The 16,693-nt window shown below is 54.4% G+C and overlaps 5 protein-coding genes across 5 annotated transcripts; 2 read left to right on the plus strand and 3 right to left on the minus strand.

The window, feature by feature from the left end:
- Positions 1-3,739: 3,739 nt before the first annotated feature.
- Positions 3,740-4,176, minus strand: IE81DRAFT_169328 (hypothetical protein). Its single transcript, XM_025510608.1, has one exon. The coding sequence runs from the start codon at positions 4,034-4,036 to the stop codon at positions 3,818-3,820; it is 219 nt and encodes a 72-aa protein (XP_025368782.1). The 5' UTR covers positions 4,037-4,176; the 3' UTR covers positions 3,740-3,817.
- On the plus strand, positions 4,096-5,209 carry IE81DRAFT_324367 (hypothetical protein). The gene is made up of 4 exons (XM_025514215.1): positions 4,096-4,579; positions 4,662-4,778; positions 4,853-4,940; positions 5,029-5,209. The coding sequence occupies exons 1-4, from the start codon at positions 4,394-4,396 to the stop codon at positions 5,157-5,159; spliced, it is 522 nt and encodes a 173-aa protein (XP_025368783.1). The 5' UTR covers positions 4,096-4,393; the 3' UTR covers positions 5,160-5,209.
- A 1,624-nt stretch (positions 5,210-6,833) lies between these two features.
- IE81DRAFT_169444 (hypothetical protein) lies at positions 6,834-8,159 on the plus strand. Its single transcript, XM_025510610.1, has 5 exons — positions 6,834-7,171; positions 7,348-7,401; positions 7,499-7,609; positions 7,709-8,059; positions 8,158-8,159. The coding sequence occupies exons 1-4, from the start codon at positions 7,088-7,090 to the stop codon at positions 7,934-7,936; spliced, it is 477 nt and encodes a 158-aa protein (XP_025368784.1). The 5' UTR covers positions 6,834-7,087; the 3' UTR covers positions 7,937-8,059; positions 8,158-8,159.
- Positions 8,160-9,994: 1,835 nt separating this feature from the next.
- On the minus strand, positions 9,995-11,298 carry IE81DRAFT_324369 (hypothetical protein). The gene is made up of 3 exons (XM_025514216.1): positions 10,806-11,298; positions 10,164-10,720; positions 9,995-10,088 (listed from the first exon to the last, which is right to left on the minus strand). Exons 1-2 carry the CDS (start codon positions 10,824-10,826, stop codon positions 10,442-10,444), a joined length of 300 nt encoding a protein of 99 aa, XP_025368785.1. The 5' UTR covers positions 10,827-11,298; the 3' UTR covers positions 9,995-10,088; positions 10,164-10,441.
- A 2,187-nt stretch (positions 11,299-13,485) lies between these two features.
- Positions 13,486-14,496, minus strand: IE81DRAFT_169557 (hypothetical protein). The gene is made up of 4 exons (XM_025510611.1): positions 14,101-14,496; positions 13,791-13,901; positions 13,643-13,705; positions 13,486-13,565 (listed from the first exon to the last, which is right to left on the minus strand). Exons 1-4 carry the CDS (start codon positions 14,356-14,358, stop codon positions 13,518-13,520), a joined length of 480 nt encoding a protein of 159 aa, XP_025368786.1. The 5' UTR covers positions 14,359-14,496; the 3' UTR covers positions 13,486-13,517.
- Positions 14,497-16,693: the final 2,197 nt, after the last annotated feature.

The following is a 16,693-nucleotide window of genomic DNA, read 5'->3' on the forward strand; positions in this document are numbered from 1 at the left end:
AACTGCGCGCCACCGCCATCGATGCAACATTGGAGCCAATCGGGCGTCACCAAACACCGGAAGCCAGGCATGCTACCAGAGGGGAGTATGCGAACTGGCTGCTTTGAGAGGGCCTATCTGTTCCAGCATCCTTGTCGCTGGCTTCATCACCGGCTTCGTTTCTGGCAACCCCGATGCGGCATGGTCTCCGGTGACATACAGCGAATGCAAGCACCTCGCAAAGGAACGCTTGCCGCCTTGGCATGATTGAGCACACACATCAATCAGCACATGCGCCTCGCGACCTTCGCTTCGTGCAGCCTGCCTACAGGATCAGTCAAGGGCATACAGCATTGGCCAGGCGTTGCGATCGCTCACGAAGTCGAGCCGTTGGCTTTCACCATTCATGACAGACCGTCATGCAAAGTCGATTCGAACTTCAGATCCAAATTTGAGGGCGGCTTGGCCCGGCGAGGCGGCAAACCAGCGAAAGCGAGCACGTGGCTCAGGCGAGCTAAATCTACCGCATCAATGAGAAGTGGGGCGCGACAGGGGGCGTCGAGGAGCTCCGATCGGTTCTCGAACCGCTTCCCGAAGCCAGTTTCGAAGGGCCGCTATTCCCTGGACTTGCAAGAGCGCCTTGATCTCGATCGAGAACTGCAGCCAAATACTTTTACGATGTTTCTGAAGGACTCGTCGTTTGCATGGCGAATTAAGCCTCTGGCATCCAGAATCCCCTGACTCGGATCAGCAACCATACGCCGCGTCGGTGTTCGACGCCGAGCGCAAATTCATTCCAGAAAGTCCCAACGTTGGGCTCGAGCGGCAAGCCGAGGTCGACGCAGCGACGCCTATGCTGCTTCGCTGCCAAGCCCTGCTAATTGCGGCACGTGGGGCATCTCTGTTCCACATCAATAGCAATACTGCAATGGCGACATGCTGACCCTTGAAGTCCTGAGCCGAGCGGGTTGCTCGTGAGCTGACGGCTTTGGGCATTATCCATTGCGATCTGCTTTTGCTGACGCTCTGCCATCCGCGTCCTGCGAGAGGTCAGGCAAGAAAAGCGCGTTCGCATATCCTGCCAGTTACGATCGTCGACACGAGGCGTTTCGGCTTCCTTCGCCACGGGACACTGCTTCTTCTTAGCCAGGACGTTTCACCCCGAGCAACTTCGGTTTAAAGCCCAGCCACTTCAAGTCGGATCATTTCACGAGTCAAAATTGATCTCGGCCGCTTCAAGGCTCAAGAGCTACATCGCTTGGCTTCGTACGCCTCGGCCACCGCCTTTCGTCGTGCATGCGGCGCAGCCATTGAGCAGCTGCATGGGGCCTGATCACACGCACGAGACCTCAAATTCATCTACTCTTGATTCCGGAGAATTTGATCTATGGCGACACATCACGTGGTGTTTGTGCAACATCGAAGGAGCTAGGACAGTCATCGCGTGAATCTATAATCTCGGAATCGGGTCGCAGTGCGGTCTGCCTAGCAGCTTGAGGCAAATGAGGTTATACCCACTGGACGGCGATGGAAATCCTGGGCGTGGCGCAGGTTTGCTCCCCATACAGGTCACTGAGGAGACGGAGCAGAATCACGCCAAACCAACAGGCTTGCTGGAGACAGATGACAGGGCGGGGGAAGCGCGCAGTGGACAAGCCTACGTTGATGTCCAGCCTTCAGGTCGCGCGCAGCAGGCAAGAACATTTCCGAGCGACCGATTTCAGCATGCGTCGCGATGACCTCTGCAACAGCTTGCGCACGGAGGCGAGACTACCGGCGCCTATCTCTGCGGGCTGGGATCAGAGGAGGGTGGGGAGATGGGCGGGGACGGAGGCGCTGAAAGTGAAGCAGTCTAGGCCTCGAGGCTGCATCTCTTAAGATATCTGTCGCGCTCAGCAGTCTACGTGCAATTGACTCAAGCCGACCAAAGCAAATGCGTCAAGGGTGCTATGGTCTCGGCTTTACCGAAAGTTAGATGACAGGCTCGCTGGGCCAACGTGGTCATGCGCCTCCCTCGAGAGGCTCCGCCTTGTGCTTGTTCCGCTTCGCAGCGACATGTTTTATCGCACTTAGTGGCCTGGTTCACTCGGTGAGTTGAAAGTCACTCTCCGCGGGGACTTGGCGACAGTCCAAGCTCGTCTCTGCACTGCACGCTGAGCTTTCGGTTCCCGCAGTACACTGACGTCCCCCTTCTATTACGCCTCACCTACACATTACTCTTGCTATCCTGCACAGCACGCGGCCATACAGGCTTAGAGTGGGATCGAGGTCTGAAGGCCGGGCGCGATGCTCTCGGCGCGCAAGCAGCACGACATTGAGGTCTGTCGGTACGTTTATCGTACCTATGGGGTGCAACACCAACACGACTATGAAGCCTCGGCGCGATGACCAGAAGTCATGGCGATGGACAATCCAGTTTTGGCTCCCTACCGGCTGGCCCGACTGCTGCACACTAGCTACTGGCTAGCCGCGACAGAGAAGCATAGGCGGGCCAGCACGAAAGGAAGCCGGTCGAATGCGACAGTGGGCCAAGATGACGAAGCTACCACAAGGTTGGAACTTGAAGAGGTCAAAAGTCAAGGTCGTTCGGAAGACATGTCGGCAGATTGAGGGGCGCGATGCGACGCATGACTCTCGGCCGCAACACAACTTCAAGGGTTGGACGCATTACGACATTCACAAGCTCACGCGTGCAGCATGTGATGGCGTGCGAGCACTCCAACCTTTCTGCGAAGGCCCTCTGGTCTGGTCTCCTCTGATCGGAAGGCGGGTTGCGGATCACGAGGACATTCGACGGCGGGTAATGCGCGAGCACTGTGATGACCCGGGAGAAGAGAGGCGAATGCTAGAAGTCTCGCCTTGTGCGATTGAAGACTGCACGACATGCCAAAGCGATTTCTAACGCCATGCACGGCGGCGGGTAGCAGCTGAGCTGCGTAATGGTCTACACGAAAGGGAATTAACACTGAGGCTTGCGAAGGTGAATCACGTTGAGGAGACAGGATACGCGCTGCTGAGCATAAACGTTGAACAGGGTCTTCATTGCTCGGCCCTTAGACGCTGCTCTTCAGCTGCTACGATTGCCGCAGAAAACCTAGCAGCGCTGACTCCCTGTGCAAAGTAAACGCAGTCCCTCGACTGCTCCACTGCCAATGATCTTCAGTGTGATACTCGCAAATCTTTGGAGGATTCGTCTAGACCTTTCTTCGCCGCCCACGGCCTCAAAGAATTGCTCCTGCTTCGTGCTTCAAAGGTTCTGTGACCACAGCTGACCGCGGGGAAATGTGCATCAAGACGTCGAGAAGGGATGCATGTCAGCCTGCTGCTGAAGCAATGCGTGCGATCCTGCTCAGTGGGTCGACTCCTCTTCGTCTTGTCGCACTTGCGAGGAAGCTCATGCAACATCCATGGTAAGTATACCGTGCGACAGGCACAGAAATGCCGCAACGCCAGTCGTGAATGGCTGACTCTCATAAATACATTTCCGGCGACCTGTACAGGCGGTTAAGAAGGATGAAAGGCGATATGACAAGCTTATATGCGTGCCGAAGGGCTGACTTTGTCCGAGTGCATATATCCACTCTACGCTGCTCGCGGCAGAAAAGTGTGAATTTGTTTGCGCACGATCAGCGCGGACGTGAAGTTCGCGTATCACGCTCAAGACTGCCGTTTCAAGAGTGACGGACTCGAAGCTTCGCTGAAACTAAAAGCAGGGCAACGTTCGCAGGTGTTTCACGCTCAACGAAGCACTGAGCAGCGAAGTATTCGAGAGATTCGGTGGGCTCCAGCAAGGGCGGTGTTTGAGCTTCCGAAGCGCCGAAAGGGCAACAAGGTTCACTTACGTAGTCACGTGAGTACTCGTGACCTGGGCAGCACAGTCAAGACTTTTCGAATTCAAGCGGCGACAGAGGTCGTGTGAGCGCGCGCGGTGAATCATTCCCGATTGCGGGCGCGACGCGTGAAATGATGGAGCAGAAGTGGAGGAGAGGAGCGCGTGTGTTGAGCTGTGCTCCAAACACGATGCATGCGCAGACACAGACCAGGGCTTGTTGGGCATGCGGCGCGACAACTCGTGTGTATGTGTGCGCCTGCGCCGCGTTTCGTGCTGAGCGGCTTCTTCTTTCAGATCTCCATCTCCCTCGAGTGGTCAGCGTCCAGCATACATGCATTCTGAACAATCTCTCACCCACGGTCATTGCCGTCTTGAGCGTCACCGCTGCGAGGCTCGGCAGCGGTGAAGTCGGACCTCGTAGCAGTGAAGTCGGTGGCCGTCAGCACATGGCTCGTTGCAGCACACACTCAGGCAGCGAGGGACGAGAAGGCGGAGAGGCTTACAATGAAGGACGAGCCAAGCTGTCAGTCTTTGGTGGAGGAACTCGAAAGCGCAGTTCAAATTAGGCATCACGAAGCAGCGATGGCGGACAGCAAACAGCAGCGTCTCGCCGGTTCGGAACTCAGACAAGCGCAATTCAGCTTGCAGCACTTCCACTGGTCTTGCTTGAGCCTACAGTGCGTCCTCATTGGCACGATCTTGGCACAGATTCCCACCAGGATCTTGGTCGGAACTTTTCAAGAGCATGGTCATCTGGCGCAGGCAGTGGTGAGGGGAACAGCTCTGCTGGCAGCGGCCCAATGCACCCTTCATTTGAGGCTGATCGTCAGCAATTACCCCATCGAACCAGATCAAGGTGATCGAAGAGACGCTCGCAGAGCTCGGTCTCGCGTTGCCAAGAAAGCCAAATTTTGCAGATCTCTTCGAGATGTGCACCTGGTATATGAAGGTCAACACTATCATCCTGGTGAGGGACAACCGCATTACAGCGCAGGCTTTCGGCTGATCATCACACTTAGCGTTGCTGCCTGATGAATTTAGAAGAAAGTCAATGAGAACATTCGCAACCAAGCAAGCACCTCGGCTTATCTCATAGATGTCAAGGAGCGTGGGTCCAGCTCGGAGACGCGTGAGTGGCACTGCTCTCTCTCGTACATCCGCAGGCGCTCAGGTGTGATCGCCGGTCATTCTCTTTGACGAGACACCGCAAACGACAGCGGTAACAAGGATTGTTCAGCAACAGACGACCAACCGAGAGCCTCAGGATTGTGGTGAATCCGACAGTCACTCCTCAGGCAATACACCTTGCAGCTGTACGAAGACTATGAACGGTCCAGGAATCCATTGAATCACTGATTCGGCTGCACATACAATGGCGGCTGCCTCGCGTCCAGGATGATCGTGAGCGGGTCCAAATCTCATCGGTGTCGTCGCTGGACTGATATGAATGAGTTGGAAATGGATGTCGGTGTCTTGAGGAGTGAGGGAGGGATACGTTTGGCTTGCGCCTTTGCGGCTCTTCGACAGGAACATCGACAAGCCGCCTTGGTGCAGAAGTCCGCATACATCAACGCCGCAGCGCCAGTCACGATCTGCCTGTGTGAGACACCTCGCTTTGGGGTGGAAGGTCTCGCAGTCGAGTGTTGGATCGTCCAGATCCAATCGGCCTCAACGAGAGAAATCGGTTTGGGGACTCCGCTGACCACGCTTGCTCACTTGTCAGCCAGGCTACTGCACGCAGGTCAAACTCCTTTCCATTGCAAGTGCTCCCCGGCCGAGTGGCCATTCGCGCCGAGCGCGTGTGCTTCGCAGGTCTTGGTGATAATAGCCAGATGCGACACCTTGAGCAAGCGACTATAAGAACGCATTGTTGAGCCTCCAGTATGGAACAGCAAAGAACACGTCATCTGGTGTATCAAGATGGCGGAGCCAGTGAGCATTTTTGGTAGCTTTGACGTGGCCAGGTCAACACATGATCGCAAAGTCCTCATGTGTGTACAGGTCAATCGTCTGAGCAGTCTTGCGCATCCAGCAACTTAGCATGCACCAACTCGCGCAGACGGGGACCTGTCACTCAGAGATCCTGGTGTCTGCACAAGTCATCCACCGACGCGACCCTCCTTGTATGCACGACTCGGTAGAAAAGGTGCTACTTTGGCGTGCTATTGGACCTACTCTCGGTGCCGGGAAAGCACATTCCAGATCCTCGGCAGCTGCTGCACAAGTCAATCAACGTTATGCTCGTCCGCGAAAAAGCGACATAGGAGGTCGATCTGTGGATTCGCACGTGAAGAGGTCGGAGAGACAGCTTCAGAAGTCATTCATCTGCTGAAGAAAGGTAGCCTGGTACACATTTCGCAAGTCACAAACAGGGTCGGTCCTGAGGCCGCATCGAGGTGTCCTCGAGTCGAGTCAAGGTTCTTTGTCTGATTCAAATCTTGGTCGAACATGAGACTTCAAAATCTCACGTTCCAAATCTTACGTTCGGAATCATGAATGCAGGTAGGGACCGACTCAGCAGGTCGAGAGCTTCGAATATTTTGAGCTTTGACTGTGACTATCGACGTGAGCTTTGACAGTCAAAGTGTGAGTCAGCGAGTGTGACATTCAAGATTGATCAAAGTTCGCGCACAATGTCAATCGTGAATCACGCATCTTGAATCCTTTACACTCAAGGAATGCAGGAACATTCGAACCCAATTGGTCCAGTGGAGTCAAAGTGCTTCGAAGCTTGGATGATCAATTAAAATCAAAGGATTCAAACATCAACACTCAAGTTCAGGTTGCATTATTATAATTAATTTGCTGCACACACGCGCCGTGCCCGCGGATGCGTGTCCATGCACGCGCGTGGGCCAAAGTATTCAGGATCAAGACGGAGCTCCGAGGTGCCGCAAGCCTGATTTATTATTGATTAAAAACGCGTATGCGAGCAAGACAATAATTTTGCATAACATGTTGAATGCCGCCATCACGGAGGCTGGTTCAAGATTGGAGGCAATCACTCTTGACTCGACTACCACCATCATTTCGGCATCATCGCAGAGCCACATAATTTTGATTCGGATGCAACCTAGCCGCTGTTTAGGGGCGGTGGTTACTCGGATAAGCTACGTGACGAGCACCGGATCCTTTGGTCATTCGTTCGTACTCGCTATTCGCGGCCTGCAGTACTCGCAGAGCGCAGCGCAGGGCTGATGCTCCACACAGCCAAGCCGGAAACCTAGATCGCCCACGAGCCTGTTTCGACAACCGACCGCGCAGCAGCTGGACCACATGCTTGGATGTAGGCAGCCTGGTTCTGGACGTCCTGGATCCGAGACAGCTTGGCGCTCAAGGCGCTGCCCTGCAAGCCGGAGAGTGAGTTGGGGGACGGACAGGACTTCGCATTCGGCTTCGTTTTCTCAGTGAGACGAGGTCATACAAGAGCGGGCATTCACGCTATCCGATGGCGATAGCGCATGCAGCTCGACAGAGAGGCTTGGGACTTTGCACTGGCTCTGACCCTTACTGCCTCGCTTCCTCATCTGCACCAGGGGCGCAGAGATTGGCAGAACGATGAGGGGGGCGGACATGACTGCGAGGCTTCAGTGAGTACTCGCTCCGCTGTCAACAGTGGGTGGCGGGACCAGTCGCCGCTATTATATGGCTGCACAAGCTCATTTCTTGACCTCGTGCGCTGTTCAGGTCGCTAGCTCGTTGCCGACCAGGCCGAAATATTTGCAGCTTTTGTCGAAACGGCGCACAGACAGCCTCATACGCTTGCCGCTACAGCTCGAAAATCATTTGCTCGAACCTGTAAGGATACATTGGACGATTCATGAATGCCCGCTCCTTCTTGGCGCAGGCTCATGCAAGCTCTCACCGCGCCGATGCTTCCCTCGTCTTCTCGTTTAGCGGTCAAATCGCCCTTCGATCCCCCTGAATATGCCAAGCGGCCCACGACGTTGGCATATTGACCATCGCAGCATTCACCGCAGGGTCCACAGGCGAGCGAGAGTAGTGGGGCGCACTGCTCGAGAAGAGGCTCGACGGAGGTCTCCGAGCGGACGGCAGCGGTCAACAGAGCGGCAGACAAAGCTGTTCCCGTGTCACGGCAAGGATGCATTCAGCCGCGATGGATAGCCACTATGAAGCAAGGAGCTATGCAAAGAAGAAACGAGGGCATCTTTGCCAGTGCAGAAGGCAGGCATGAATGAACGCGGCGCTCAAGTGTGCACAGTACTTGCTGCGCCCCCTCCCTAAAGGGTCAGTGAGTCCGTTCTGAGTCTTGCCTACTGCGAAGTCTTGCTGCACGAAGACTGCAGCACTAACCTCGAAGCTCCATCTCTTCATCTCTTCAACAGCGACGGACCAGTGCCGCAAACACTGCTCGTTCTCGGCTTGAACATGAGCTCCTGACGCGAGTCAGATGACACGCCAATGCTTCGAAGCTAGATCACATAACAGGCGCCAAAGCACGCTGAATGATGATCATTGCTGAGCTGGCTTCGAGCCAGTCGTGAAGGATACCGTCATACATTGCCGCCATGTGGCTTCGAACGCCTCACCAACACCGAGACACGATCGATTGGGAGCGCGAGCAGCCATCTCTTCACGCCTCGCAGCACAGAGCAGGCACGATGCTTCTTGCTCAACCAATTCAAGCACGACACCCTTTGGCACCTTCGCGAGATGACCATTGGGCACATAAACTCGATGGTTTGACGCTCTCTCCGGTCGCCGGACTGCGACGCTCATCGACGGAGCTGAGGGCAAATACAAAGCGAAAATAGATGAGTGAGTATTATGCCGTCACGGAAGCTCGCGCCACGTAGGGTGAGTACTCGAAAGACAAAGTTGAGCGCGTCCCTTCCTGGTGATTGATCCAAACTACCTGGCGTTCCGCCCCTTCAGACAATTCTCGTCACGAGTACTGCGGCCTCGGATTGCAAGGCTTTAGCTTTGCTTGCAAGGGATTTCTGCGCTCTCTTCCGAAAGCACGCGTGCTTGACTCAACGCCCACAAAGCTTGCCGAGGAGACCCCATCCCCGGCTACCCTGCACGGGGGGTCCGAGTGGGTTCTCTTATCAATTGCGCATCCTTCTTTAGCTTCGTTCGACGTGGAGATTGAAGAGGATTCATCATCGGCCCTTCATACACCCCCTTGTCTGTCGGAAGTCCTACAGGCGAAAGAAAGGGAATCCCTGAGGCCGCCGGGGAGCGGTCACTGCGCCGTCTGCAAGCACTTTTGCTCCTGCGCATGGCCCGGACTAGGGACACGCTCGTCTTCAGCTGCTAAGCTAAGGTTTTCATGCTCACTCAAGGTCGGCATCACACTCGGCACCTAATTTGCTTTCGGACACTCAATCTGGGATGCAATGGGGGCGCACCTCATCTCGACCTCACACGCACAACTGGCTAGTCTGTCGCGTCAGATCTGTGCACTCCATTTTTTTCCTATCAAGGCTTCAATGCGCACGTCGGTAGTTCGCCGTTCCGGCACCGGCCATCGTACCAGCCCCCGTTCGCGGCGCCAAACAGCCTTCGCTTCGAATTCCGTCAGGTAAAAATGGCGAGGACAACGTCGCACGCAGCACCTCGATGCTGACCCCTCAAGACGTGAGCATCGACTACGCATTTCAGCACCAGCAGCGCTTCTGATTGCCATCTGTGTAGCAGTCTTCTTCTTTGGGCTAGCTTGGCGTAAAGCTACTCGCCGCGGCGACTGGGTATCTAGACCACATCCACTGATCCACGACTCTTGTTTAGGAGTCTGGCAAAGCTCTCCGCTTCATCTCATGCTGGCACATAAGAGGTGGTCAGCACCGCTTGGTCTGCATGCGAAGCACAAGGCTCCTTCAGCAACTGGTCTACATTGGAAGCAGAGGCTCCTTGAGCGACTGAAGACAAAAGCCGATCGCAGCGTCTCACTCTACAATATCTCAAGCAACCCCTCATCTGCCGAAGGCAAGCGTTGGCCAGTATGGAAGGCTGTGGGCACAAGAGTGGTGATAAAGGCGGGGATACAAAGCGGCCAAACGGATGAAGCACTGTCAGAGGCGCAGGTGTAGGACAGTTCTGTAAGTACTAGCCTGGCCTGGAGCGCCACTCTACATGACAATACGCTTCGCTAGACAGGTTCAGAGCTGACAAGTCCCCCTTTCTCGCAGCATCCGGCGCCGAAGCGATGCAGAGGTCCCAAGCGTGAGGGCGCGCCAAGCCTCGAACATTTCCTTCTTGGGGTGCTGTCAAATGGAAGGGCGAGGGCGACTCCAAACGAAGGTCGACACTCACAGTGAGCAGCGAGCTCGGGACTTGGAACAAGATCAAGTGCGAGCGAAAGATATCCGAAGCTGACGCAGTTCTGTAGGGTTAGTCATCCCACCCATCACGACCGAGTGTGCAGACTCTATTGCAAGCGCCATAGGTATCACAAAGTCAAGGGCCGCGCGGCTGCAAATAGGCAAACGAATGCTCCCTCTCCAAAGCCTCGAGGCTGAGCAGTCCTCAGGTAGTGCAGTCAGCGAGCTAGTCAAATCAGACCAGGGAAGCACAATCTACAGGCGACACTAGCAGACGCTATTCGCACTGGGTGCTGACAAAGACTGGAGCCTGAACGCTAGCAATGGTGAGGCAAGTGGAGTCTTGCTAGATGGTCGATAACTCGCGTGGCGGCTCGACCGAGAGAGGGCCGGCATGTGGACCGGTGATAGGGCTAGGCACGTCTTGCAAAGCCAGAGCATGTGGAGCCGCTGAACAAGCTATGGCGCAAAGCGCTTGAAAGCCGGTGCCGGATGAATAGACCAGAGTGCTCAATTCATAGGTCCGGTCCGACGGAAACACCTTGCATTCTTCCGGTCGCCGTAAGAGTGGTAGATCGTCACTGCCACGAAAGGGCTTGCACAGCAGAAACAGAAGTGACGCGTGGTAAGTCTCGGCTTTGGCCGCTTCGAGCCCGAGTAGTCATGCTCAGCACACTTATCACGGTCCTCTTGATGTCGCGGTACTTCAGCACGGCCTTGCACCACGACATTCACCTCGCGGCGACCAGGCGCCTCCTTTTCGAGCTCGCCGATCTGCTTGCTCCTGCCGACGGCGTCTTGTCCCGTCCACGCGCGAAGAGCTTCCCGACGGCACGTGAGAAATGGACGCGCCGAGCAGGAAAACTGCTGGCGTGAAGCGTGCGCATGAGTCGAGACTCACACACTTGACCTAAAATCTCTGGTGCACGCCGCGGGACTCCTCGAATATCTGACTCTTCTGATTGCTGAACGTGCCGTGCACAAATGTGAGATCACATTTACGGCCAACCACACTCGAGCGGTCTTTGCATTCGTAGCCGCCCACGCGAAGATGCGGGGTGCTTGACAACAAATTCTTCGCTCCCCTTCAAGTCCACAAACCACGGCGCAAGGGGGAGAAATGTGTCGTCCTCGATCGATGAAGTGCTTTCGTGAAATCGCACAGACGACTGTCGATGAGAACGCCTTGCCGCCAACTTCGAGGCAAAACAAAACAATGTTTTTGGTAGGTTATTTTGAATATTAGGATATCGGACTGATTATTAAGGTTTGTCTAATATCTGATATTGATTATATTCTTGATGTATAGTCTTGATAGGATTATTGATATTCTTATGATATTTTATGATATTTTTTTTTAGCATTGTACATTCGAGCATTGTTTTTGATGGCTTGACACGCTTCTCGAGTTTTGGCCCCTCCGGGCGGTCCCTAGGTCCCTCCCCCCGCGTAGGGGCCCGAGAACGGTGTCCCCATGCAGTAGACAGTTTCCATTTTGTCACCGTAGGCGACGCGGCTGTTTAGCTGCCCGACGGATCCGAACGCCCGGTGTGTGCGTGGCCCCGCGAGTGACTCCCTCCCCTTCCCGAAAATTCTCAAGCCGAGGCGAAAACTTTCGGGCCATTGGGCTGACGGGGTTGCACGCGAATTACGCTCAGTGGTATTTAAGGCCTATTTTTCCGAATTTTTTTTTTTCGGCATTCACAATCGTTTTTGCTGTGTCTTTCAAGACAGTACCCATGCAATGCTCCGCTGTCTTCATAAATAAGCGCACTGAAGTGTGGCAGCTGCGTGGATGCAGACCTCACAGAAGCGCAGCAGGCCTTGGCTAAGAAGTCTGATTAAAGAAAAAGACCTGGGCATCCGCAACAGTCGATGAAGCGGTTCACGACGGGTTGTCAGCACCGAGTCACAAAAGTGAGAGGTAGCTTGCAGGTCAAAGTTTGAGCGTAATAGTGAAGGAAATGTAGAGGAATTATAGCTTTGAGGTGCTGAATCTGGGCCACATGGCGCGTGTTTGGGCAATATCGGTGGCCCATAGTCACGTGAGCGTCCAGCATATCTGTATGTGTAGCCTGCATCTGCACCTATCGGTGCAGACTTTGTGAGATGGCGCAGTGGAGCCGCGTTGGAGGTTGGGGGAAACTTCAACGCGAGCGTGGATGCTGCTGCATCTCTCCGAGGGGCGGAGAAAGTACGCGTATAATGTTTACGGGTTCAATACCCTGTCGAACAAAAAATAATCCCTTATGGCACGGGAATCCGATCATACAACGCGTATGATGTACCTGCTTTTTGTCACACGTATCGTCTCCACATAGCGTTTTAAGACCCCCTCCGCGGGCAAGTCAAGACCTGTACTTGACCGTACTGCACGCCTGTTGCTCAACTCAGAGCACCGCCGAGCAGGCTGTTCTTGATCAAGCCAGTGGTCCAGCGTCTCGGGTTATGGTGAGTCGGAACGTTGCTTTGCCTCATCGTCGATCGAGCACACTGGTTCCGTCTATGTGGCGGTCAGGACTATGCCGAGAGCGGTGAGAGCCATCGAGTGGAGCACACTCCATTCACAGCTAGCGCCAACGACGATCTCAAGAGTCCTGACGAGACAGAGTCCGCTTAGCAAGAGCCATCTGAAGATGGCGTGTGGGAAGGTGCTCCGAGGAATGAATGTTCACCTTGAGTGAGTAGCTCGAATGGCCTTCCTGAATTGTTCTTGCATCACCATAGAGATGCGCCGTTGGATTGGCAGTGTGCACAGCACGTTCAATCTGCTTAGCACGATCTCTGACGTGCGTACTTATCGTACTTTCTGCTCTACTCAGTGGCCTGTGAAAGCGCTACTGGCAGTACCATCAGCTCATGCATTTCGTTGCGTTTGCTTCCACGACTTTGTCAGAAATATGCAATTAGCGCGTTGCCGTCTTCTCGATTTTCGCACCTTGCCAACGATTCGAGGCAAGCAAACCGGCACGCGTTGTCGATGTTTGACCCGGCCCGCAAGCTGGTAACATTTCTTTTTCCCTCATGTCGCGGATGTCATGCAGAGGGATGATGTGGTTCTCATTGAAGATGCGTGCGTGCATGTGACGAGTACATGAAGACGCGTGAACGCGTGCGCGACAGTCATTGATCAAGCTTCTCGTGGAGGTCAAGCAGACCCGACAGTGACTAGATGGTACGAAGTTCATGCGTCTCTCACTTGACTCGTTTCGCATCAGACAGAGTGTCCACCTGCGGCGATGGAAGTCAACAGAGCCATGTATTCGTGCACACATCATTGAAGAGAAGCGCTACATGCAACCACAAGTGCCGCGCCGATGTGAGGGGCTCGAATCATCTTGTCTTGACTCTATACTGACACTGACGAGATGTCGAGCTCAAGTCCAGCCCAGTATTTTACGCGAAGTAAGGACTACTCGACGTTATGGGTTGTCCGTGGCTGCGCGATTTGCAAGGCGCATGGCGGCACGCTGCGTGAGGTCAGCGTCGACGAGAGTCAGCTCATGATCACAACGATCGGCCAAGAAGATGAGCCATAGAAACTCACAGCAGCGCTCGAAGCATTTCCATCTGGACGACACTTTTCAGCTTGGAGATTGACAGTGGCAGCCTGCGGAGTGCATGGACGTATCAGAGAAGGCCGTAACAAATCTCCGTCTTTCCACATGTACGAAAACTCGAGACTTGTGACTCACTAGCAGTTTGAGTCTGTAAAACTGAAGATCGGAGGTGTTTGTTGGCATGATCACGTCGCTTGGCATGTTCGGTGCTCCCATAGCGAGCGCCGCTTCGTGAAGAGTAGTTGCCTGCGGTATGCATCAGCAATGGTAGTGCGGGAGCGAGCGAGGGGGGATGACGTCGATCAGCGATTGAGTCTATGCCAGCAGAGAGATGCTGCGATGCGACTTGCGCTTGTGGATGAGAGTAGTGCAGTCCAGATGCACCTCTCGAATCCAGCATCACTATTGTTGATGATGGAGACAAACAGAACTTCAGGCGACTCACTAGCAGCTCCAATGTAGTTGTGTCCACGGGGTCCACGGTCGTGGAGACTTCTTGCAGTTGTTGCTCAAGAGCCTCTGCCTGCGACACCATGTCTTGCACGTTCTGACGAAAGCTATCAATTTGCGTTGTGCCAGCCATCTGAGCCGATTGCTGCTCGTGGTCGACGCCTGACAGAGAGCTGGAGGCCGCGAGAACATCGCGTTGCTGTTCGTCGAGCTGGTGCTCCATCCCTGCCCCGTTGAGTTGACGGTCGGCCATGATGACGGCTGTGAGGGGGAATCGAGGGAATCGAGTAAGACTTGATGAAAGGGTAGGGAGGAAGGGGCAAGAAAGTGAATACGCTCGACCTTTTTGAGAGAGGAACCACAACCCGCTCCTGATGAGCTAGTCGACGAGCCTCTACGAGCTCAGCTCAGCTAATCACTTCTTCTGGAAGTGCGAGCTCAGCTCTGGTGCTCACTCGAGCTGCACATGATTGCAAGCTAGCTTAGCTCTGCTGAGCACCGTAGCGACAATTAAGGCAAGTGAGACAGATTAAACAAGCGTACTGGGCTGAGCGTGCAGGTTAACGCGGGAGAGTGCTTCGATGTGCTCTTTTCGATACACCGTGTCTTGCGTCATGCAGCGATACGGGCTCATTTTATCTTTGCTCGGTTCAGCCAAGTCTTGCAAGGCGTGATCGGTAATTGAGACCACATGCCGCACGCACCGAGCAAGCCGAATCCAAAATCGCATCGAGTCTGGCCGGACTGCGCCGAGACATGGCGATAGCGCTAGCGCCTCGAGCAGCAATAAGTCGATCTCTGAGGTTGAGATTGAGACCAAAATTGATATGCAACGAGACCAATTTGTACCGGAAGAGACTGGTGAATATGCGCTACGCAGTCACGCCTTCTTCTGTCCTACCACAAGACTCTTGTCACATTCGGGCGCTGCTGCTGACTCTATCGGACGTTGCTGTGCGCAGTCTTTGCCTCGGAACACTTGCTCAGGGTGGACTCCCTAAGGTGCCGCTGCTTGCTCGATGAGTCAAAGACTTTCTGCCCGTTCTGTGTGCTGTCCTTGCCTGAGAGTGTGCTCAAGTTTTGAGCCACGCTAGCTGGAGGCTGTCGTTTTCCCGCTGTCAGTAGCAGGCACGCATTAGCAATGATGTCGCATCGGTCCGGCACATTCTTGATTGCAGTACTTGAACAAAATCCTTTTGATTCGTCCGAGCAGCCGCATCTGAATAGGAGCTTTACTCTGTTGTGATGATTGCTCCCAGCATTGATAGACTCGTCTCCCATGCATGCAACCGCTGCTGCTTGCAATCACTGCTGCTCTCCGGAGTTGCGACGCCTCCTAGCGTCGGCTGATGTATCGTCTCGATGCATCCATCTGCTGGATGAGCACCGAATGACGTATACATGATTTTTTTTCTGCTGAGATGGTCATACGAGGTAAGCTTCAGGCTCAACCCGCGGGAATTCAGCTCATCATTATACGTCAGATTGAGTGCGCACCTCTGCTTTTGTTACACATGTGAGCCCACCTTCCAAGATGTCCGCTGAGTCGGGGTCAGAAGATCGAGAGCCATCTTCGATAGACACGCGTCGGGCCGTTGGGCGGCTATGGAGTTCAGTTCGAGCTGGCCAACATGTTTGCGCGCCTGATGCTAGGGCAAGTCTGCCATGTCGAGACTATTGCGGGATCTTGGCCGCAATGCTGCGTCGACTGCTGGCTGACTCAAAGTATCTATCTCACTTCCGGTTGTGGAGCAGCCTGGCCGGACAGTGTCCGAGTTTCCAAAGATACATCCATGTGATTTGCTGTGTTATCTCTTGGCTTCCATCTGCGGCGTTCGTTGCGAGCCGATGACTAAAAATAGCGATGTTAGACCGCCAAGAATCCGACTCTTATGGCTTTGACGGACGCGCAAGCGCACGCGCATCTGACCGCGTCTTTCTCAGTGGCGGATCTCTATCGACCCTTCTTGAGGAATCAGGCCTGAGGCAGCCTTGGTCTCGAGCCTTTGTTTCGTCCTCTCCCCTTCTGCTTCTCAACGACAATGAGCCTCTAGACTAATATCATGGAGACTAATAACTTGGAAGTAGCTACAACAATGTTTCATGATCCGTTTGCCTCGGGGCGGCCATGCGTGACATGGGTTCTGCAGCGGAGTAGTCGATTTGACAGCCATAACCTCTCTATGGACCTGTGACAAGAGGGCGATGAAAGGCCTGTCTGAGTCCAGACACCTCCTCACTGACAAGGCATACGCCCCACACGAAGGAAGTTCGCTTTTGGCGCCGCCCGCAAGCAAGACTGCGCTGCACCCTCCTGGTGATCGCTCGAGAAAGAGATTCTTCCAGGCATCAGCCTCAAGAGAGACGGTATCGAGTGCGAGAGAATACCTACTCACGCCAGCTACTCTTTCGCAATGCGATTGGTGAACTCTTGCCCTGGGTCGCGCCCTTCAAGTGCCATCAACGACAGCAGGAGCAGTGCGGCTAGCCTGATGTTGATCGTTGAGTGTCTAGTGCGGCCGGAAGTGGCCTTTCCGGCGCCTGCTTGCACTTGGAGTGCTCATCGAGCTATTGAAAGTGAACCCGTG

The sequence above is a fragment of the Ceraceosorus guamensis genome, assembly GCF_003144195.1.
Source record: "Ceraceosorus guamensis strain MCA 4658 unplaced genomic scaffold IE81scaffold_40, whole genome shotgun sequence".
Taxonomy (NCBI): Eukaryota; Fungi; Basidiomycota; class Exobasidiomycetes; order Ceraceosorales; family Ceraceosoraceae; genus Ceraceosorus; species Ceraceosorus guamensis.